Source organism: Ochotona princeps, chromosome 24, assembly GCF_030435755.1.
Source record: "Ochotona princeps isolate mOchPri1 chromosome 24, mOchPri1.hap1, whole genome shotgun sequence".
In the NCBI taxonomy this organism is placed as follows: Eukaryota; Metazoa; Chordata; class Mammalia; order Lagomorpha; family Ochotonidae; genus Ochotona; species Ochotona princeps.
This window is the reverse complement of record NC_080855.1, coordinates 27,967,107-27,990,704: the sequence shown is the minus strand read 5'-3', so window position 1 is coordinate 27,990,704 and position 23,598 is coordinate 27,967,107. Positions and strand designations below refer to the sequence as shown.

At 54.7% G+C, this 23,598-nt stretch overlaps 1 protein-coding gene and 1 long non-coding RNA gene across 2 annotated transcripts; one reads left to right on the top strand and one right to left on the bottom strand.

Moving 5' to 3' along the window:
* The first annotated feature begins 16,123 nt into the window (after positions 1 to 16,123).
* ABHD11 (abhydrolase domain containing 11) lies at positions 16,124 to 18,448 on the top strand. The gene is made up of 6 exons (XM_004587200.2): positions 16,124 to 16,312; positions 16,440 to 16,575; positions 17,171 to 17,344; positions 17,486 to 17,656; positions 17,765 to 17,946; positions 18,142 to 18,448. The coding sequence occupies exons 1-6, from the start codon at positions 16,200 to 16,202 to the stop codon at positions 18,272 to 18,274; spliced, it is 909 nt and encodes a 302-aa protein (XP_004587257.2). The 5' UTR covers positions 16,124 to 16,199; the 3' UTR covers positions 18,275 to 18,448.
* Positions 18,402 to 19,501, bottom strand: LOC131483205 (uncharacterized). Its single transcript, XR_009247567.1, has 3 exons — positions 19,029 to 19,501; positions 18,688 to 18,808; positions 18,402 to 18,602 (listed from the first exon to the last, which is right to left on the bottom strand). It is a non-coding gene; the product is annotated as an uncharacterized LOC131483205 (long non-coding RNA).
* Positions 19,502 to 23,598: the final 4,097 nt, after the last annotated feature.

Here is a 23,598-nt window from a genome sequence, read left to right as displayed (position 1 = left end):
TGCAGCCAACCAGGGTCACCCCAGGGCTTGGAGGTTAGAAAAACCTGGAAGTGATTGTATCTCTGATTTTCTTTTTTTTTTTTTTTTACCCTGGCTGCAACTAAGCCATGGCAGAAGGCCTTTTGTGGCAGGTGTAAAATCCCTTGGTGACCACCAGCTTCCGGAGGACTGGCTTGGCTAAGAGCCTGCTGCTAGCCACACTGAACCAGGGTGTGATTGTGACGGGTTGGGGGAGGCAGGTGTCTGGCACAGTGGTTAGGACACAGCCAGGGATGTCTGCATCGTGGAACCAGTCACCTGCTGTGAGTCGTGAGTCTCAGTTTCTGATAATTGAAAGTCATGCTGTTGGTACAGAACCCTGGGAGGCAAGCAAGTAGTTGCTCAAGTACTTGGGTCCCAGCCACCCCCCGGCTGGGGATACTCGGAGTGAGTTCCAGCTGTCAGCTTCAGCCTGGTACAGCCCTGCCTGCTTTAGACTTTGGGGAAGGACCCAGTGGTTGAAAGATTCTCTCTCTTTCGTTCTCTTCCTCCCTTTCAAATAAAATGAAAGTAAACACACACTTCTTTCATGATATGAGTTTATTGTGGCAGGTGTGGTAGCACAGTAAATTAAGCCTTGAGTTTATTTTTTAAAAAAATGCGGGGAGAGAGGGGAAGGTGGCCCAGCACAGTAGCACAGTGGCTACAGTTCTCGCCTTGAACGCACCTGGATTCCTTATGGGTACCAGTTCATGCCCTGGCTGCTCCACTTCCCATCCAGCTCCCTGCTTGTGGCCTGGGAAGGCAATACAGGATGGCCCAAGGGCTTGAGACCCTGCACCAGTGTGGGAGACCAGAAGAAGCTCCTGGCTCCTGGCTTTGGACAGGCTCAGCTTCAGCCGTTGTGGCCACTTGGGGAGTGAACCAGCAAATAGAAGATCTTTCTGTCTCTCCCTCTCTCTGAAAATCTGCCTTTCCAGTAAAAATAAATCTTTTTTAAAAAGGGTAGGAAGTTGAAAGACAAAGTTCTCCTCATTCTACCAGATAGGCAACTCCCCACATCAACATTTTGCAGGTGCCCTCCTCCTGTTGATTTCCCTTGTATGCCACTGAAGTTCAACTCCCAAGGTCAAGAACGAACAATGTCCCAGCTCTCCCGTTTGCAGCACCCAGGCTGGTGCGCACGCAGGGAAGGCTGTGGAATGAAGGCTGGCCGGCCTGCCTGCCTGCCTGCCTGCCTGTCAGGCCCCTGGCACGGGGGCTGAGCCCAAGGGAGGCGCTCAGCACCCCTGTTGTTATGGATTCACCTGGAAACTGGGGGAGACATTTGGCTCGTGAGAAACATTCTCTGGGTTTCGTCAAAACAAACTAGCAAAAAAAGATTTGGAGCCCCCCCACCCACCCCCACCCCCTTCCCCTGCTATGCCCTGGGGTTCCATCTCCCACTGTGGCATCCTGGTCTTGCCACACCTGTTCTCTTGTTCTCTTCCTCCTGGCAGACCAACAGCCAAGGGCTTTAGCAAACACACACAGTATTTATTGTGGTTCCGGATGGTACTGCCTCTTCCTCCCCTGCCAAGGTTCCACTAATGGCAGCAAGCAGGTGTGTCATGCCTTTAGTTCTCCAGTGCTGCAACTCCATGGGGTAGGTGGTACCCGGGGCACCACCAAAGCTAAGGACCTGATGAAACCCCGTGCCCAGCTCTGCCACCTTCTGTCAATGCCAGCCCCTCACCTGTCCCCTTTCCCATTCCTGCTAGATCTGTCCACCTCTTTCCTCCACCCACACGACCCCAACCCAGAGAACTGCCTGATGGCGGCCATCTTGCCATCTCCGCCTCAGGAGGCAGGTCCCTCTGCAAAGCCTGCTAGGCCCCCACTTTTTATTCACCCTAGAATAATCCTGAACCTGATCCTGTCACTCCTCTAAGGCTCCCCTCACCCCAGCCCCCCCGGGGAGGGCGGGTGTGTCTGAGGCAAGGCACATATCACAGGTCCCAGACCCAGTTTGGAGGAGCCACTGTTTGTGTCTTACGCGCAATCAAGTAAATGTAAATAGATTCCAGAAAAGTTCAAAGGTCAGTAAGGAAGGGCTTGGGAAGGGAGAATCTGGGACAAGTAGGTTTCGGTCAGCAGAGGAAGAGGGGAACACTGGATGGGTAAGAAGCGGCAGATGAGCACAGGGTGGTATGCATGGGTGTGGCAGCCGTGGGGAATTCACACCCAGAACCAGGAGGGAGGAGTGAAAGCAGCAGTGGGGAAGTTGGCCGGGGACTCCAGCTTCTCCCCTGCCTGAAGCACAGCCCATTGCTCCAACTGTCCCACTCGCTTCTGACCGTCTGACCCAGCTTATTGGGGATGATCTCGGAGCAGCAGAGGGTGGCCCAAGAGAACGGGCCCCTGCACCTATGTGTGAGGTCCTGAAAAACTAGCTCCCAGCTTCAGATCGGCTCAGCTTTGGCCACTGTGGAGTACTCTGTACATCTGTCTTTCAAATAAAAACATAAGTAAACCTTAAAAAAAAAAAGTGTGTTGGGCCCTGCACAATGGCTCAATGGCTAAATCCTTGCTTTGCAAGCACTGGGACTACATATGGGCACTGGTTCATGTCCCAACCACCCCACTTCCCGTCCAGCTCCCTGCTTGTGGCCTGGAAAAGCAGGTGAGGACATTCCAAAGCCTTGGGACCCTGCACCCACGTGGGAGACCCGGAAGAAATTCCTGGCTTCAAATCAGCTCAGCTCCAGCGGTTGCAGCCACTTGGGCAGTGAACCAGCAGTTGGAAGATCTTTCTGTCTCTCCTTTCTGTGAATCTGATCTTCCTTCCCAATAAAAATAAATAAAGCTTTTTAAAAATGAAAGAATGTGGAAATCGTAGAAGGCAAAACAGGAAAGTGGCTTTTAGAAGACTGAAGGGGCCCCAGCACAGTAGCCTAGTGACTAAAGTCCTTGCATTGAATGCACTGGGATCCCATATGGGTGCCGGTTCTAATCCCGAACGCTCCGCATCCCATCCAGCTCCCTGCTTGTGGCCTAGGAAAGCAGTCAAGGATGGCCCAAGGCCTTGGGACCCAGAGGCGGCTCCTGGCTCCTGGCTTCAGATTGGTTCAGCTCTATTTGTTGCAGCTGCTTGGAGAGTGAATCAACGGATGGAAGAGAAGGAGAGACGGAGATGGAACAATCTCCCATCCACTGGTTCATTCCTCAAATAACCGCAAAAACCAGAGCTGATCTGAACCCTGGAGCCAGGAGCTTCTTCTGGGTCTCTCACATGGGCACAGGGTCCAGGGTTGGGCTATCCTCTGCTGCTTTCCCAGGCCATTAGCAGGCAGCTGAAAAATGGAGCAGCCAGGACACAAACCAGCCTCGATATGGAATCCTGGTGCTTATAGGTGGAGGACTAACTTGTTGAGCCATGGAACCAATCCTTCTACCTTTCTTATTGTAAAGCTTCCTACAAAGCAATAGTGATCACAGCAGCGTGGTGCTAGTATAAAGATCAATGTCATAGAACAGAGAGTCCAGAAATAAGTGTTCCCCGATGTGCTCCAACGACTTGCAAAAAGCACACCAAGTCTCCACATGCCGGGTGGACAGGCTTTCAACACACACTTCAAAGCAACTGTTATCCACCTGCGAGAAAAGAAAGTTGGCATAGTAAGGTACAGCAGGCACCAAAGCTAACTGAAAACAGATGGCGGACGCAGTGCGGGGGTTTCGTAAGGTAGGGAAGCAAGTTCCACGTTGAGACCTACTAAAAGTCAGCCCTAGGGGGCGGGTATGGGCAGCGTTGTGACACACCACCTTAAGCCACCACCTGAGTTGCCAGCATCCCACATCCAAGTACCAGCTCATCGAACGGAAGATCTTCCTCTCTGTCTCTCCTCTCTGTATATCTGACTTTGTGATGGAATAAATAAATCTTTAAAAAAAAAAAGTTTATGGGCTCTTCGTTTTTTGTTTTGGTTGTTGTTGTTTTAATTGAACAGAACTACCAGTGACAACAGCCCTACTTCTGGCAGACAGTGAAAGAGAATCAAAGGCAGATGTTTGCACAGCATGTTCCTCTGGAGGCGATGAGGGGAGATGAGGGACGATGCCAGCGATCAGGTGGGCAACAGCGTGCTCTGTGGATAGAAGGAAATCCTGTCAGCTGCTCCAATGCAGGCGAACCCGAGGAGTTCACGCCAAGTGAAACGGAGCGGCCGCAAAATAAAAACACTGCTCACGCCTAGGTGTGGCCACTCCAGGCGTCAGAGTCCAAGAAACCGAAAGTAGGATGGGACCGGCAGGGCTCGGGTGGGGAACTGCATCTGAGTCGGTGTGGAATTACACACGTGCAGAGGACCTGCTGATGACGGTCGGCAGCCACAGAGACATGCTCAGCTTGCTTCAAAAGATGGTTAGAATAGTTGTGTGTGTGTGTGTGTGTGTGTGTGTGCGCGCGTGCGTGCGTGAGTTATCCCCAGTAAAGCAATTCAGATGGGGTCGGGGCTTAGCCTAGCTAGGAAGACACGGCATCCCACGTTGGAAGAGATGAACTCAACTGCCGGCTCCTGCATCTTGGTCCAGCTCCCTGCCCATGAGGAGCCTGGGAGGCAGTGGGGGTGGCCCTGGTGATTGGGTCCTTGGGTTACCTGGAGGGCATTCCCTGCTCCTGGTTTTGGCCCAAGCCAGCTCTAACCTTCATGGACACTCAGGAAGTGACCCAATGTATGGGGACTCATTATATATCGCTCTCTTTGCTTGTCAAACCATATCTACACACGTATTCACAAAGGGGAAAAAAAACAGAGTTTAAAAATTACATGGGGCCCGGCGTGGTGGCCTAACGGCTAAAATCCTCGCCTTGAACGCACCTGGATCCCATATGGGCACCAGTTCTAGTCCCGGCAGCTCTACTTCCCATCCAGCTCCCTGCTTGTGGCGTGGGAAAGCAGTCGAGGACGGCCCAAAGCCTTGGCACCCTGCATCCGTGTGGGAGACCCAGAGGAGCTCCTGGCTCCTGGCTTCGGATCGGTGCAGTACCAGCCATTGTGGTCATTTGGGGAGTGAATCATTGGATGGAAGATCTTCCTCTCTGTCTCTGTTCTCTGTATATCTGACTTTACGATAAAAATAAATAAATCTTAAAAAAAATAAAAATTACATGAAACTTGGGTCAGCATAATGACTCGAGATTGACTCATTTTTATTGGAAAGGCAGAGTTACAGAAACAGAGGAGGGGAGGAAGGGAATCCTCCATCACTGGTTCACTCCCCAAATGGCTGCAAAGGATAGATTTGGGTCTATACTAAACCAGGGACAGGGTACTTCTTCTGGGTCTCCCACGTGGATGCAGGGTCCCAAGGTCTTGGCCATCCTCCACAGCTTTCCCAGGCCATAGGCAGGAAGCTGGATCAGAAATGGGGCAGTCAGGACACAAACCAGGGCCCATATGGGGCACCACCTCTGCAGGCAGAGGCGCAACAGCCCCAATATATCTTTAAAAAAAAAAAAAATTCCAGGGTTGGGTATTGTGGCACAGTAGGTTAAGCCACTGCCTGAGACACTTGCAACTCACATGAAGTCCAGACTATTCCATTTCTGACCCAGCTTCCAGCTCGTACATCCTGTGAGGAGTTAACGGGGCTGCTTGCAGCCTTGGGAGTGAGTCCGCAGGGACGGTCTGCTAGGGACTGGGCTTTCACATTCCTGAGAGACACATCACCTTTGTCTTCCCTGCACATGTCACCTGGAGTTCTTTCAATAACCGGAATGTCAAAAGGAACAAGCCCAGGGCCACATCAGGTTAAGCCGATGCCACTAACAGATCCTGTGTCCCAGCTGCTCCACTTCCATCCCAGCTCCCTGCTAAGGTGACTGGGAAGGCAGCGGAGTGCATGGGACCCTGCCAATCACCTGGGAGACCTGGATGGAGTTTGGACAAGAGGAACCTGGACCTGGCATACAGGTTTGACCCCCGAGGGAGGGCAGAACCCCGCCCCGCCCCCACTCCTTGCCCCTGAAGTCAGCCTCACTTGGGGTTTCCAGCTAAAGACCTGTTAATCATACAACTTGGCTCTTGTTCGGGGGTAGGGGTGGGGTGATTCCCAGTTCCAACGAAACTGTATCACATAATACAATGTAATCAATGAATAAAAAAGAAATAAAATAAAAAAAAAAACTTGGCTTTTGTTAAAAGACTCCAGTATTTGTTCACACAATCCTGTGAAGAAAACTGGGCTAGAATTTGATCGATTTGCTAGATCCAATGTCAGTCTGCAAGGCCCGCATGGGAGTCAACAAACTTCATGATATACAGAAATCAAGTGAACACCTGCCTTTTTTTTTCCAGAAAAATTCAAGCTGTAGGGGGAATGGGGGAAATCTATAGGTCATAAAAGGAGTGATATATGAAGCCATCACAGTGTACACTTTAACTGATTTCTGATTCAAGGTATGCAAATTGCAAATGTAGCTAATGATGCTTAAGCAATTATTTGAGGGCTGGTGCAATGGCTCAATTGGCTAATCCTCCTCTTGCAAGCACCAAGATCCCATATGAATGCAGATTCGTGTCCTGGCTGCTCCACTTCCCATCCAGCTCCCTGCTTGCAGCCTGGGAGAGCATTCGAGGCCAGCCCTAAGCCTTGGGAGCCACATCAGATCAGCTCAGCTCTGGCTGTTGCGGCCACTTAGAGAATTATCCGACAGAAGATATATATATTTTTTTAAGATTTATTTATTTTTATTGACAGTCAGATATATACAGAGAGGAGGAGAGTCACAGAGGGAGATCTTCCATCCACTGATTTATTCCCCAAGCAGCCACAACAGACAACTGAGACAATCCGAAGACAGGAGCCAGGAGCCTCCTCTGAGTCTCCCAGGCAGGTGTAGGGTCCCAAGGTTTTGGGCCATCCTCGACTGCTTTCCCAAGCCACAAGCAGGGAGCTGGATGAGAAACGAGGTTGCTGGAATTAGAACCGGCGCCCATATGGGATCCAGGTGCGTTCAAAGCGAGGACTTTAGCCTCTAGGCCACATGCCAGGTCCCAGCATTCCCCTTCTTACTAATCAGGTTCCCCCTTACCTGAGGCCCCGCTTATCATCTCCCAGCCTCATTACTGTCCACACAGCACCCTGTTGGCCGAATGGATGTCACCTTGTACTCACATACCTGCTTGTAGCCTTTCTCCTCCTCCCCCTGGAGAGTAGAAAGCCAGTATCTGGGGTGGGGGAGGGTGTTAGGGAGGGGAGGAGGAGGCTGGTGGAGTTTTTTGGTTTGTTTTTGTTTTTTAAAGACTTATTTCTTATTGGAAAGGCAGATTTACTGAGAGAATGAGACAGAGAGAAAGATCTTCCATCTGCTGGTTCACTCCCCAAATGGCCACAATTGCTGGAGCTGAGCAGAAGCCAGGAGCCAGAAGTTTCCTCCAGGTCTCTCACACAGATGCAGGGTCCCAAGGTCTTGGGCTGTCTTTCTCAGGCCACAAGCAGGGAGCTGGATGAGAAATGGGACACCCAAGACATGAACCAGCACCCATATGGGATTCCCAAAGCATGGAAGGCAAGGACTTTAGCCATTAGGTTACTACCCTGGGCTCCTTTTTTGTTTTGTTTTTAGTTCCTGCAGTAACAGGCTCAGGAAGCTGCCATATTCCTACCCCCAAAATTAACACTTGACCTTGGCAGGTGCACAATAAATATTTGCCTTGTGAACGGTTGGGTTGCTGACTGACAAAGAACATCAGTTGGGGACTGGAGTGGACACGTGGCGTTGTGGCAATCAGGAGTGACCTCGCTGACTCTTCTGCCACAGATCCAGCCGCGCTCCCTCACATGACAGCCAGCCCAGGTGCCTGAGACAAGTTTTGCTTCAGTCCTTGATGCTGGGATCCCCAAGGCCAAGGTGTCCAGCACTGGACAACATCCGGATGGCAGTGGCGGGACACCCATCGCTCTGTCTCCTGCTGCTAACATGGGCTCTATGCTTGGGACAAGGGACTCTGATGCCAGCTGCCTTGGGTCTAGCAGCCCCCTTATGCCATTCGTTTCTGGGCACACTATCCAAAACCACACGGGACAGAGCCCTTCCTATTCTCTGCCAATATATCACTTCCACTGGAAATTCTCTCCTTCCCTTGGGACTGGGGGACAAGAGCAGGAAACTGCTTTTCCACTCTGACTTCTGCTCCAGATGGGGAAGAGCCAGACCCATAGCTCAGAGAAAGAGAAGTAGGTAGGAAAGCTCAGAAGTTCAACACAAGGGCCTTGTGCGATGGCTCAATGGCTAAATCCTCACCTTGCAAGCACTGGGATTCCATATGGACACCAGTTCTTGTCCTGACTGCTCCACTTCTCATCCAGCTCCCTGCCTGCGGTCTGGGAAAGCAGTCAAGGATGGCCCAAAGCCTTGGGACCCTGCACCCACGTGGGAGACCCAGAAAAGCTCCTAGCTCCTGGCTTTGGATCAGCTCAGCTCTGGCCACTGAGGCCTGTTAGGGAGTGAACCAACAAATGGAAGATCCTTCTCTTAGTCTCTCCTTCTCTCTGTAAACCTGACTTTCCAACTTTCCAATTAAAAAAAAAAAAAAAAACAGAGTGGACAGGAGGAAGCAGGGGGAGGGAGGGGGGAGTGGCAGGACAGGGACCTGATCAGCAGCTAAAGTACTTTCAAGAGTCCCACATCCGTTCCTGACGCTCCCTACTCTCTCACTCTGCATAGGGCAGGTGACAGCTGCTTCTCACATGGGAGCCCTGGATGGAGTTCCAATCTCTTGACTTCTGCTCTGGACATTTGGGGGAATACGCCAGTGGACGGATGAGAGATGAGGTGTCTTGCACAGAATGCTCCCACTTGCTGGAACATTCTCCTCCCTGTGACCTCCTACAACAACAGTTCAGCACAAAAGCTCTAAAAGGCGCGGTGGCCCCATTTCAAAACACACAGCCTCCTTCCACCACCACCCCCATCGGAACCAAACCAAAAGTGACTCAACGGGGAGCCTTGGGGAGCCCCTCTCCCCTCCCAGACCCGGGATGGAGGAGTAGGATGTGGAGGTGGCAAGGAGGCCCCTGCGATGCTCCTGACACTAGACCTAGGCTTGCTGCCTACTGCCAGAGGAGGAGGAGACCAGGGAGGCCTCCCTAACCTGCCCTGGAGCAAATAAATACTCCACACAAGCCATTATTGTCTGCTACGTTAATTTGTTCTTTTGTTCAGGGCTCGGGAGCGGGAGGGGCAGGGCCGGGAATGCACCTGGCAGTTCACTGGGGTGTCCAAAAATGTCAGCTGGGCCAACTTGAAAGCTGAGGAAGAGAATGTTCTCTCCAAGCCCGGAGAGGCCCGTCGTGGGGCGGGCTCGCCAGGTACCAGACCCTAGGGGATTCGTGCTTGCCATGCGGATTAAATGCCGCGCTGTTGTAGGGCTGGCGGGGGTAGTCGACTCCGATGCCGGACAGGAGGGCTCCCTGGGGAATGGTGTGTGTGTGTGTGTGTGTGTGTGTGTGTCCTGCACTGCCCAGTGTGTGTGTGCATGTGTGGCCTACACTGCCCACCACCGGACAGGAGGGTGTGTGTGGGTGTGTGTGTCCATCCTGCACTGCCGTGTGTGTGTGTGTGTGTGTGCGTGTGTGGCCTGCACTGCCCACCCCGGGCCGTCGGGCCCCAGCAAGGCCGCAGCCCCTGCCCGCCCCACCCCGGCGGCTGGCAGGAATTTGCCCCAATGACCTCCCCAGGCGCACGCCTGTCGCCATGACGACCGGCCACGGAAACAAGCAGTGCGATTGTCCCTGCTCAGCGGGGCAGGTGAAACCCCGGGCACGTGACCGATACTGAGCCAGGTGCGGCTGTGGGACGCTCGCCGCCTCCCCGCCTTAACCCGTTCGCCGCCCGCCGCAGGTCACTCCCCCTTTGGCTCCAGCCCCGAGGACGGCGCGGAGGCAACGTCTGAGAGCGCCGCGCCGGAGGTGGCTGCGTGAACACACGCCTTCCTCTACAGGAAAACAAAGATGGCTCCTCCCCACGCCACCCGGCGCTGAGAACTTGACCTCCGGGCCTGAGGAAGGGGGCTGGTCTAGACACCCTCCACCCCACCCTCCACCAGACCAACACAGCCACCTGCGGGTTTCCTAACGCGCTGGCAAATGACCACTCCCCAACACATCATCCCCCCACCCACCACTTTCTCTGGAATGTTCTAGGGAAAACCTCGAGCTAACTGGTTTTTCGGCTTACTAGGCCCAGCCCCGAGGGCCCAGGGCTCTGCGTAAATACCTCAAATCCAGTGGCTTCTGGACCTGGGCCAGGCTCAGGTTACCCAGATGAAGGGCTTGGGAGAGAAGGACAGCGGCGGGTTGGGGGGTAGATGTTGGTTGTCCGAGGACTCGTTAGAAATGCCTCCCTTTGAGGCACCCTTCTGCCTCCAAAGCTTTCCACTTCCCTGCCATCAACCCTAAAAGAACAGCCTCCAGAGAGGACTGACCCCTTCTGGGGTTCACACCAGCCCCCCTATACACACACACACACACACACACACACACACACATCATATTTCCTCCCCCCAATCCTGCTGTACTTCTAGCTTTCTGATGATTACAGGGGAGCACACTACCTGATGTGTGCTCTCCCCAGGGACCTGCCTCAAATTAAAACAAGACACCTGCCAAGTCTTTCCTCTTTGGCAAGGAGATGACCCCTGGGAATTAGGGCACTCCCTGGGGCCCACAGCAGTAGAGTTAAGGACTGGTGAACTGCTGGGACAGGTGCTCTCGGATGGAGGGGGCCCACTAACTCAGCTATCAGGTTACAGCGGCATTTGTGAATACCTGGAAGTCCTTGATGATGAGTCAGTAAAATTGCTACAATGTAACTCTGAGGGTGGGCCTTGGGGACACCTGCTTGGCTTCTCAACGCTTGGGTTCAAGTCCAGGTTCTGCTGGTCCGTTCTTACTCTCGGACCCTGCTAAATAGGGCCTAGCACTTTCCCTGGGGGCAGCTGGTGGGGGCAGGGAGGCAGAGTCCCTCTGCGCTGCATAGGGAGGGGGGTGTCTCTTGACTGCAATAACATAAAGCAGTTAAGGTCCCGGGAGGATTTCTGAGAACTCCACATGCAGAAATCCCTCCCACACACCATTTCCCAGAAGAGAGGGGAGGGGAAGAAGCAGCAGGGGGAGCTCCTACTCGTGTCCATAGCAACTCCAGCCTGGGTGCAAACTGGGCTATCCATCTTTTTCAGATGCCCATCTGGCTTAACTGGCGCACTACGATATTCATGAAACATGACCACCTTGCCTGCTGCTGCCTTCTGTCTGAATTCTCCCTTATGCAAACCCAAGAACCCCTGATCGGGCCATTTCCAGGAACAACTCAAGAACAGATGTCCCTACAATCCCACGGAAGACTTGGATTGAGGTCCAGGCTTGTGGCTTCGGCCTGACCCAACCCTGGCTATTGTGAACATTTGGGGAGTGAACCGACAGAGGAAAGATCTGTCAGAACTGGCCTCATGGCACTGTGAGCTTCCTGCTCCAGCCCCAGGTGTTGCATAAATTTTTCTTTTGGGGGGCCGGTGTGATAGTGTAGCGGTTAAAGTCCTCACCTTGAACGCACCAGGATCCCATATGGATGCCGGTTCTAATCCCAGCAGCCCCACTTCCCATCCAGCTCCCTGCTTGTGGCCAGGGAAAGCAGTGAAGGATGGCCCAAAGCTTTGGGACCCTGCACCCACATGGGAGACCCAGAAGAGGCTCCTGACTTCCGATTGGCTTAGCTCCAGCCATTGTGGCCACTTGGGGAGTAAACCATCTGGTGGAAGATCTTCCTCTCTGTATATCTGCCTTTCCAATAAAAATAAACAAATCTTTAAAAATAATAATACATTTTCTTTCCTTTTTAAATATTTTTAAAGATTTTTTTAAATTGGAACATCAGATATACAGAGAGAAATAATAATACATTTTCTTTCCTTTTTAAATATTTTTAAAGATTTTTTTAAATTGGAACATCAGATATACAGAGAGGAGGAGAGACAGAGAGGAAGACCTTCCATCTGCTGGTTCACTCCCCAAATGGCCACAACTGCTGGTGCTGAGTCTATCTGAAGCCAGGAGCTATGAGCTTCCTCCAAGTCTCCCTGTGGGTGCAGGATCCCAAGGCTTTGGGCTATCCTTGACTGCTTTCCCAGGCCACAATCAGGAAGGTGGATGGGAAGCAGAGCCACCGGGACTAGACCCGGTGCCCATATGGGATCCCGGCGCATTCAGGGCGAGGACTTTGCCTGCTAAGCCACCACACCAGGCACCTCCCCCCAAGTTTGTCATGGTTCTTATGCTCACTTGCAAAGACTTCATCCAGAAAAAAGGCGTTCATAATTTTTTTTTTAAAGCTACCTCTGCTAGGGAAGAAGTCAAAAATTAGCCAGTGTGTGTGGTAACAAAATCCTAAGGGGAAAAAGGCCTGTAGAAGGGAACTTAGCAGCCTCAGAAGCAGTGCAGTATTTTGTTTGTTTATTCGAAAGGCTGATTCACTTCTCACATGGCCAGCAACAGCCAAAGCTGGGCTGATCCAAAGCCAAAGCAAGGATCATCCGCCACGTCTCCCATGCAGGTGCAGAGCCCAAGCTATTGGGCTACCCTCTGCTGCTTTCCCAGGCCATTAACAAAGAGCTGAAACAGAAGTTAAACAGCTGGTACTCGAACCGGTGCCCACATGGGATGTCAGCATCAGATGCAGAAGATCAGCCTACAATGTCACCATAGTGGCCCTTATACATGTTCTGTATTTAACATTTACAATGTCCTGGCTGTGCCTACAGCTGATCCCACCCAGTCTTCCATCCAAGAAAATAGTTAGGCAGGAATTTTTAAAAATATTTATCTCATTTTCATTGGAAAGTGAGGTACACAGAGAAGAAAAGAGACAGTGAAAGATCTTCTGTCCGTTGATTCACTCTTCAAGTGGCTGCAATGGCTGGAGCTGAGCCAGTCAGAAGCCAGTAGCCAGGAACTTCTTCCAGGTCTCACATGTGGGTGCAGGGTCCCAAAGCCTGGGGCCATCTTCAAATGCTTTCCCAGGCCACAAGCACAGGGAGCTGGATGGGAAGCAGGGCCTCCAGCACAGGAACCGGCCATCCATATGGGATCCGAGCGCTTTCAAGGCGAGGACTTTAACCGCTAGGCTAACATGCCGGGCCCCATGAAAATTCTCTCTGTCAGGCGCCAAGAAGGCTACCCGAGCTGATAACACAGAGTAATAAAACCTTGGAAGGTAATGCGTCTGACTACTCCACACCCCAGAAACCCTCCAGCCAGAGGAGGGACAAGTTAGACCCCATGCCCTGAGGAGCCTATATCTGAATGCAGACCACACTCACGATTCTCTCCTGAAACATCGCCTGGCATTCCCGGGGTGCAGTGCTCAGCCCTCCGAGCTGGGATGCCCTCCTGGCTGGGCCAGGTGTGTTCTCTCCATTAAACTACGTCACCTTGGGCCTAGCACAATGGCTCAATGGGTAAATCCTCAGCTTGCAAGCACTGGCATCCTGTACAGGCACTGATTCTAGTCCCGGCTGCGCCACTTCCCATCCAGCTCCCTGCTTGTGGCCTGGGAAGGCAGTCGAGGATGACCCAATGCCTTGGGACCCTGCACCCACATGGAGATCTGGAAGAGTTTCCTGGAGTCTTCCTGGAAGACCTGGAAGATCAGCTCAGCTCCAGCCATTGTGACCATCTGGGGAGTGGACCAATACATCTTTCTATGTGTATTTGCTTCTCTCTGTAAATCTGCCATTACAATAAAAAAAACAAATTATAAATAAATAAATAAACTACATGATCTTGCTTGACCCAGGCTGCACAACTGGATACTCTCAGGTTCTGTCTGGCAAAGTGCCCATCCATTCTGTCTCATGCCCAAATTTTTTCTTTTCCTTCTTTCTTTCTTTTTTTTTTAATTTATTTTTATTGGAAAGGCAGATTGATGGAGAGAAGGAGAGACATTAAGATCTTTCCTCTGCAGGTTCATTCCTCAAATGGCTGTAATGGCTGGAGCTGTGTTGAGCTGATCCAAAGATCCAGCAGGCAACTGGTTGGGAAGTGGAGCAACTGGGACACGAACAGGTGCCTGTATGGTATCCTGGTGCTTGCAAGATGAGGATTTTGTCTCTGAGCCATCGCTCCAGACCCTCATGCCCAATTTTTTTGTGTGTGAGGATAAGCACCTGTACCCCAGTCATCTCTGTTAACACCTCCAGTCTTTTGGGGTCCTCGGTCCCGGGGATTCAGGGGAGACCCATTACTACAACCCTGCAGTGTAGACTCTGGCAAGTGTGTTGAGGACATGGGTAGAAGAGATTCACTTCAAGGTGAAGGTTTGGGGAGGAGGTGGCGGTTATAGTGCACCTTCAAGGTTGTGTGAAGATACCTTCTGGACAGCCAGAGAGGCCAATTCAGCATCTCAGCAGGGAGCGGTGTGTCCCCAGAGTGCCTGAAAGGGGGTTGGGGAAGGGGAAAGACCAGTTTGGGGACCAAGTTCCAGCTTCCCCCAGACTGGGTCCATTTGCTCAGGCACAACAAGCCAATCACTGGGATGATGAGGGGAAGCGAGTGTTCACTGCAAAGCTCAGAGCAGGGAATCCTGCAGCCAAGGCTCAATCCCAAGAGTCCCTGAGGGATCCCAGACCGTGGAAGATGGCACCCAAAGTTAGGGCCCAGCAGCAGGTGATAGGCATGGGGCACGGGGCTCTCTATAATAAGATCTGGGAGAGGTGCCAGTGTGGAAGGGCAGAGGTGGCTGGGGTCTGGGTGTGTCCAAAGCAAAACTGGGTATTCATCTGTTTAATCAGGGCCTGAGAGCTCCTGAAGCAGCTCTTAAAATAGCAAGCTGCATTGTGATGTCAACTCTAGTTAGGGTCTCTTATGTTGGTGTCACTCCCTTAACTTAGCAAATGCTACTTCAAAAAAAAAGGATTTATTTTTAAATTTTTATTCGAAAGATAGAATTTACAGAGAGAAAGGGACACAGAAAGGTCTTCCATCCACTGATTCACTCCCCAAATGGCCACCACGGCTGGAGCTGAGCCTGTCCAAAGCCACCAGCCAGGAGCCAGGAGCTTCTTCTGGGTCTCCCATGCGGGTCCAGGGTCCCAAGGGTTCAGGCCATCCTTGACTGCTTTCCCAGGCCACAAGCAGGGAGCTGGATGGGAAGTGGCGCAGCCGGGACAAGGGACAGGAACCGACGCCCATATGGGATTCAGAGCTTGAAAGGGGAGGATTAGCTAATTGAGCCACTGTGTCAGGCCCCGTACTCTTTTATTTGTAATATTTATTTATTCACTTGAGAACCAGTGCCTACACACGCCCACCCAAAGCTGAGAGCCAGTAATTCCATCCAGGTCTTCTACGTGGGTGACAGAGATCCAATTCCTTGAGCCCTCACTGCCGCCTCCCTACACAGGCAGGAAGCTGGTGGCAGAGGCCGACCTGCCCAGGCTGCGTGATATGGGCGCAGGTGGCTCAGCGTCTCGGGTGGGATGCAAACACCACGGACTGCAGTGCTCGCTGCCGCCACCGAGGCAACTGGCAAGACCAGCAAACTGCCTGCAGGGGTGTGTGCAGAGCTCTGAAAAACGATAAGCTGATCCGGGCCGCGGCCTTTAGGATCACGATATACACGGGGGTGCCCGAGCTCCAGCCGGCCTGCCTGAGCCTCCTAGCCGCCGAGCTTGCCAACCACCAGGCTGGACAAGGGCCGCTCCTGGCGCCCGGCACCCAGGAAGCGCCGCGCGAAAGGACAGACAGGGAAGCACCCCAGAGCCTGCAGCGCCTCAGCCCGGGAACCCTAGCAAACCTCAACCCAGAGTCCGAGCCCAGTGTTGACGGGCGAAGGGGCGGGGTGACGCGCGGCTTGGAGAGGCGGCCGGGGCGGAGCCAGAGTCGGGGCGGAAGCAGAGTCTCGGGGCGGAGCCAGAGTCGGGCGGAGCTAGAGTCTGGAGGGGGAACCAGAGTGCCGGTTGGCTCCACCCAGGGCGTGGCAGGTGCGTCCTTTCGCACTGGCGTAGCGGGGGATTACGTAGTGGCGCACGAAGCGGGGCGGAGCTCGGGAGGGGATGATGTAAGGAGACGTGCGGCCGGGGGCGGAGCTCCAGCGGGAGCTGGGCGGGGTCGCGCAGAGGCCACCGGTGGAGCGGAAGTGCTCCTTTGCAAGGTGCACGCCCGGGCAGGGAGCGGCTGCGGGCATGCTCTGCATGGCCCGAGCGTGGACGCTCCCGCGTGGGACGCTCGAGCCCTGCAGACACGTCCTCTCGAGGTTGCCTGTGGCATCCCTCAGCGGCAGCGGCGCCCGGCCGAGGTCAGTCAAGGGCGCCACGTGGGTAACCGTCTCCGCCCCTTCCCTGGGACCGGTCCCTCCACTGCATGCCCCCTCTTCCCCATACCCCTCCCTGAGCTCTGACCCTCTCCCCATCCTCCCGCTGAAGGCCGCTGCCGCTGTCCTATAACCTGCTGGACGGGGACGCAGGGAGGCCGGCCATCGTCATGTTGCACGGGCTCTTGGGCAGCAAAACCAACTTCAACTCCATCGCCAAGGCCTTGGCCCAGCAGACGGGCCGAAGGGTGAGCCTCGGATAGGAAAGGGGCAGGTGAGGTCCCGGAAGACCGGACCTGGGTACACTCCCTCACCCCTGGGCTGGGCTGGGCTGAGCAATGGCCCGTTTCTGGTGTGGAGAACCCCCTGAGGCCAACAGGGACGGAACTAGAGAGCCAGATCCAGGGACCCAAGCCCCTCATGCTGCCAGCCGCCCAGTCCTCTTCCAGGGCAGAACTAGGTGGCCCTGCAAGGCAGGGGTGGTGGGGCAACCCCTTTCTCTTCACCAGGGCTGACAGGGAGCCCCCCCCCAACTCTCAGAATGGCCCATTCTGCTAGAAATTTTACAGGGACTCCTCCCTGGTTCTCCTTAGGGGGTGCTGCAGCCCCCAAGCCAGCCCTGCTGTGAGGCATGAGCTCCTGGGCCTTCTTGAGTCCAGTGTCCTAGCTTTTCACCTGGGCCTCCCATAACTGCCTCTTGTCCGTCCCCTCCCCAGGAACTGTCCGTCTCGACTTGCAGTTGCCCTGCCAGGAGGTCATGAGTGGCCACCCTCAGCAGGTGAATGCCAACCAGGACCTGCTCAACCCACCTCCCACTCCAACACACCCTACCCTCATCCACAGGTACTGACAGTGGATGCACGGAACCATGGTGACAGCCCCCACAGCCCAGACCTGAGCTATGAGGCCATGAGCCAGGACCTGCAAGGCCTGCTGCCCCAGCTGGGCTTGGCACCCTGTGTCCTGATTGGCCACAGCATGGGAGGCAAGACAGCTATGCTACTGGCACTGCAGAAGGTGAGCCACCTCCAGGCCAGTGTGAGCTCCTGAAGCTAGCCAGACAGCCAGCCAAGTTCAGGCTCCAAAGCCGTACTTGAAACTTCGAGGGCACCCCCACCCCACCCCAAAACCTGTCCCCAGTCCCAGTCTCTCCTGCAGCCAGAGCTCGTGGACCGTCTGGTGGCCGTGGACATCAGCCCAGTGGAGACCACATCTGTCTCGGAGTTCAGAGCCTACCTGGCAGCCATGAGGGCTGTGGACATCCCAGGCCAGATGCCGCGCTCCCGTGCCCGCAAGCTGGCTGATGAGCAGCTCAGCCCCATTGTCCAGGTGATGTTCCCCACCCCAAGAGACCAGGCATCTGTCGGGGGGGTGGGGGATTGGCAAGAGGCAGTCTGGGCCTCACGCAGACTCCCACCACCCCCGGATCCCGGACAGGATGTGGCTGTGCGCCAGTTCCTGCTCACCAACCTGGTGGAGGTGGATGGACGCTTCGTGTGGAGGGTGAACTTGGATGCACTGGCTCAGCACCTGGACAAGATCATGGCCTTCCCATCCCAGCAGGACCCCTACCCTGGACAGACCCTCTTCCTGCTTGGTGGAAACTCCCAGTTTGTACGGTAAGCCAGCCTGGGTGGTGATGGGGTGAGGTGGGGGATGGGAGGGACTTGCCTGCCTGGGGCTGGGAAGGGGGTGGGGAGGCAGGGTTTGAGAACCTGTGACCTCACCTGTCATTCATCTGTTTCCACTCTGCCTCCCCGTGTTTCCGTCCACCTGCTCATCATCCACGGTGGCCCCGTCTCTGCCCTGGCCAGCCCCGAACACCACGCCGAAATCCGGCGTCTGTTCCCTCGGGCCCAGCTACAGACTGTCCCTCACGCCGGACACTGGGTACACGCCGACCGCCCACAGGACTTCCTGGCCGCCATTCGGGGATTCCTGGCCTGAGAGCTCCTGGCCAGATGGAGCCTCCTTGCCTCATCCCTCAGGGGCCACAGCCTGCTGCTCCCTGACCCGGCATGGAAAGATTCGGGTTGGCGGGCAGGCAGGCAGACAGTGAGAGGATACAAGGGCATGGAGTTGATTACAGTTTTAATGAATAAAGACCGAATTCCCAGGGGTTTCCTGCCCAGCTCTGTCACCGCCAGGGCCCCCACTGGCCCAGGGAGAGGCCAGTCCAAGGCTTCCTGGCCGTTTTGGGGTCTTCATGGGCGCTCCTGGACTCGCACTGTAGCTGCCTCTGGACCTGCTGCCTCACCAGCTGCTGCATGTCATCCTGGAGGGCAGGAGAACAGGTTCAAGGCCAACCCCGTGACTGTGTCCCCATCTCTCCCCCCAGGACCCATGGGCAGCCTCCCTACCTCCCAGGCCTCCACCTCCTGTTTCAGCCTCAGTTTGTCCTCCAGCACCTCCAGCAGCTGGGCCTCCACTGCACGTAGCCTGGCCTTGCACAAGTCCAGCTCGACCTGCAGGGCCTGCTTCCTGCAAGTGGCAGGTGGCAGGCACAATGTCCTAAGGCTCCCAGCCCTGGGGCTGGGCAGGTGTGGCAGCACACAGCTGCTGCCTCAGAGACAACTCTGCCTTCCCAAAAGCCTGGCTACCCCCTCCCTTCCCTCCTCTGGCAGGACTGGCCTCTGTCCCCCCACTTCCCCCCCTCCGGGCCCTTTGCCACCCTCCTGGCTTCCACCAGCAGCCCCCTTACTTGGCAATGGCTTCATCCCGCTCCTGGAGGACTTGGTCCAGGGAAGGCGCAGTCTGGGCGTCCCCCAGTGCTTTAGCCGCTTGGGGTTCCTGTCTCTGTTGCAGGGTGTCAGGTGAGGAGGCTGGGACTTGCTGGAGTGAAGTGTCCACTCACCCTTTGACCTTGGCCTTGGTGCTGATGTCAGGAGGGAAGGGGCTAAGTCCCCCTCCCCAGCTCGTACTTGTTCCCTAAGCAGCCAGCTCAGAACGGGGGGACGTGGGTCCAGCTGTGGAGGTGGCCCACGTGGCCAGTGCCTTGTCTGAAAGCAGGCAGTAAGAACCGCCAAATACAGAAGAGGGTCTTCAGCCAGTCTCTCCCCCCCCCCGAAGTGACACAGTGGGTGGCTTTAGAAAGACACTTACCACCCACGAAGGCCCAGGGACAGAGACAGGCCTGGTGGCTGGGACTCCTGACAGCAGGGTGGGGCAGGCAGAGGACAGGGCCCTTTGCCCTCCAGGGTGAGGCCTTCCCTGGAAAGCCCCACCCCCAGCAGGAAGCAGGTGCCTCTGCCCACCTCCTGCCGCCTAGGAGCCCTCAGCTGCTCCCTATAGGTATGGGGACACATACACACACACCTTGCTCCACCACCAGGGGCACTCTGCCCATGCAGCACAGGAGGGATCGAGCAGGGGTCGATCCCCCACCCCCATCCAGAAGCTGTTTTGGTGGGGACCACTGCACGTAGCGTCATCCTCTCACACCAGCTAAAATCAGAAGGAAAAGTTTGTTCCTGGCCTGTTCCTCCCAGCATCTCGAATCTCCAGCCCCACTACACGTGTATTCCTGACCTTAATATTCCCAAGATATCCTCAATGTCTCCTCCCTACCTCCCCCAAAGAACCTGTCAAGTACCCTGGCGACAGAACCCACACAAAGGGGAATTGTGTCCTCCAAGAGGCTACGCAACAAGATTGCATCTAGTGGGCTGAGCGCTTCAACTCAGCACTCAGCAGTGGCTGCTCCCGCCCCACACACTCACACACACATGTACCCTGATACATGTGCATACAGACATATGGCTTCACACACACACACACCTTGCTACCACTGCTCCCCAACCTACCCAGGACCAGCTCAGATTCGGACAGTCCCTTCCTCCCCCACCCCTGTCCCAGGTAGTGTCTCTCCCAGCCCCACCCTAGCTCCTGGAGAGAGATGCCCTGGCCCAGCAGGTGGCAGCAGCTAGCAACAGCAGGGCTCCTGGGCTCAACCCCCAGGCTTCCAAGCAATGGCCAGCCCCTTCCCCAGTGCCTGGCTTCCCCTCCAGGGCTCTTCCACAGGAGTCAGAGGGGCCAGAGCTCTGGTGTAGCCATGTTCAATGCTGCGACCCCTGCCGTGCTTCGCATTGCCATGTGTCCATGCATCCTGCACTTGTCAGGGACCATTGCAGGGGCACCGTCAGGCCTTGGTCACCTCCCAGTCCCCTGATCCCAAGTCCTACACTATGGACTTGCAACTTTCCTCCCTAGCCAAATTTCCTCCCTGACTCCCAGAGCCCCAGGAGTATCCACCTGGGCCCTTGGGGTGTCAAGTGCATTAGCAGGGAGCTCGACCGGAACCAGAGACAGGACTTGGTCCTAGATGCTGGGATACGGGATGTGGACATCCCAGGAAGTGGGTTCACTCGCAGGGTGGGGGAAATCCCACCTGGTCTTGCTCCGGTGGACACAGCCTTACAGCTATGCTTCATGTAGCCACGAGGGGGCATCCCTTTCCTTGCTTGGAAAGCCACCTGGGTTCCAGCCTATAAATCCAAACTTAACACAGGCCACTGACCAACTTGTAGCCCTGGCCCCTGGGCTGTCTAACAGGCACTCAAAATGAACTTGCCAGACCCCCAAATCCTGACTGGCTGCCCCTCCTATAGCCTCCTCCCCCATCTTTGCGAACAGCTGGATTCAGGTCCAGGCTTGTGGTTGGCTTTGGCCTGGCTTAGCTCTTGCTGTCTGTGGACATTTGGGATGTGAACCAGCACATGGATATCTCTGTTTCTCTCTTTCAACTAAAAATAAATACAACCAAAAGTTTTTTTAAAGATTTATTTTTATTACAAAGATATATACAGAGAGGAGGAGACCCAGAGAGGAAGATCTTTTGTCCGATGATTCACTCCCCAAGTGACAGCAACGGCCGGTGCTGAGCCGATCCAAAGCCAGGAGTCCGGATCCTCTTCTGGGTCTCCCACACAGGTGCAAGATCCCAAGGCTTTGGGCCGTCCTCGACTGCTTTCCCAGGCCACAAGCAGCAGGGAGAGCTGGATGGGAAGTGGAGCTGCTGGGATTAGAACTGGCGCCCATATGAGATCCCGGCGTGTTCAAGGCGAGGATTTTAGCCGCTAGGCCACGCCTCCGGCCCCTAAACAGTTTTAAATGGAACAGAAAATACATTCAGAGACAGTGGCATTGTGAAGCAGCAGATATTAAGCCACTGCTTGGGATGCCGACATCACATGTTGAGTATCACCAGTTTGAGCCCCAGCTACTCCCACCCATCCAGCTCCCTGCTGATGCACCTGAGAAACTGGGGCCAATCACTTGGGTTCCTGCATGCACAGGTGAGACCCAGATGCAGTGCCTGGCTTCAGCATGGCCCAGTCCTGGCTGTTACGGCAATCTGGGGCAAGAAGTAGCAACTAAGAAAATGTCTCCTTTTCCCTGCCTTTCTCTCTGCCACTCCACCTTTAAAATAATAAATAAATCCTGTGACAGGCATCCAGGGCCTTCAGCCTGCACAGGGCTGCTGTGGGACATGGCCACTGCCTTGTGTGCCTGAGCCAGCTCTTCTGACTAGTCCCCCTGTCTCGGAGACACACCTGCTGTATCCCAGCCAGTGCTGGACATATGACTTCCTCACGGCATCCCTTCACATAGAACGCTGTTCTCCCATTCTCCCCTCCTATTTCTTCTTTTTAAATGATTGACGGACTTTCTTTATTTAAGAGATGAAGACATGGGCCCGGTGCAGCAGCCTAGCAGCTAAAGTCCTCGCCTTGAATGCGCCGAGTATCCCAAATGGACACCGGTTCTAATCCCAGCAGCCCCTCTTCCAACCCAGCTCCCTGCCTGTGGCCTGGGTAAGCGGTTGAGGACAGCCCAAAGCCTTGCGACCCTGCACCCATGTGGGAGACCTGGAGAAAGTTCCTGACTCCTGGCTTCAGATCAGCGCAGGGGAGTAAATCATTGGATGGAAGATCTGTGTCTTCTCCTCTCTGTATATCTGACTTTGCAATAAAAATAATAAATAGGGCCCAGCGGCGTGGCCTAGCGGCTAAAGTCCTCGCCTTGAACGCCCCGAGATCCCATATGGGCGCCGGTTCTAATCCCAGCAGCTCCACTTCCCATCCAGCTCTCTGCTTGTGGCCTGGGAAAGCAGTCGAGGATGGCCCAAACCTTTGGGACCCTGCACCTGTGTGGGAAACCCAGAAGAGGTTCCAGGTTCCCAGCTTTGGATCGGTGCAGCACTGGCCGTTGCACTCACTTGGGGAATGAATCATCGGACAGAAGATCTTCCTCTCTCTCTCCTCTCTGTATATCTGATTTTGTAATAAAAACAAATATATCTTTAAAAATAATAATAAATAAATCTTTTTTAAAATAAATAAATTGGAATCCCTCCCCCACCTGCAACCCCAACAATCCCTACGCCTTCCTCCCCACCCTGTCTTCTCTATGGCCTCTGGCGGCCATCCACCTAAGCAGCCAGAAGAGTCAACATGTAGCAGGTGCCCAGGGAACACATGCAGAAGTGAACAGTCTTGGAAAACCTCTCCCTGCACCATGTAGACACACACACACACACACACCCTGCATTCCACAAATGTCACCTTAGCAGTCACAGCCCTGGCCTCATTTCCCACTGCTGTGCACAGCCACACTCTCCTGAGGTCCTCCAGACACAGGACATGATGTGCCACGATGCCTCCCCCTCCCCTCCCCCACCCAGGTCTTTCCTGTCTCCTGTCCCCCTGCCTGGATATCCTCACTTCAGGGAAGCCCCCAGATGCACCCCGCTGGCTCAGCCTGCACCTACAGACTATACCAGTCCAGGTCCCTTTCCCTGCCACTTGTCCCCTGTCTCCCTGGGCAAGTCCCTCCAGCAGGTGAGCCCTCCCACCCCAGTTTCACCTTGCTCAAGTGGGGACCTGCTTTGTGGGAGTGAACTCCAGACAAGTATAAGGAGTGTGTGTTCCGTCCATCACTTCGCGTGACAGATTGTCCAGGGAGGAAGTGAAGGATGGCACAGTGGCCCCAGGGCCCTGCCTGCCTGCCTGCTTTCTGCCAGCCAGCCAGCTCACCTGTGCCCACAGTCTGGGCTGGGTGCCAAGCACACCAGGAGCTGGGCTGGGCTCCAGAGTAGTGTCTTGGTGGTGCTGGAGAAAAGAAAGGCAGGAGGTGAGGTTGGCACAGAGACGGGACACTGTGGAGAAGGGGTCTGAGAAGCACCTGTTACTAACCAGTCCCCCCATCACCACCAGCACCCCTCCACAGGGGCTGCCCCCCAAGATTGTGGATAGGAAATAGGATACGGGTTG

Excerpts from the sequence above, each read along its gene's own strand:
- ABHD11 (XM_004587200.2), top strand. The coding sequence starts at position 16,200 with ATGCTCTGCATGGCCCGAGCGTGGACGCTCCCGCGTGGGACGCTCGAG. Across the intron at positions 16,576-17,170 it reads CCCAGCAGACGGGCCGAAGG|GTACTGACAGTGGATGCACG; the intron begins GTGAGCCTCGGA and ends CCTCATCCACAG. Across the intron at positions 17,657-17,764 it reads AGCTCAGCCCCATTGTCCAG|GATGTGGCTGTGCGCCAGTT; the intron begins GTGATGTTCCCC and ends GATCCCGGACAG.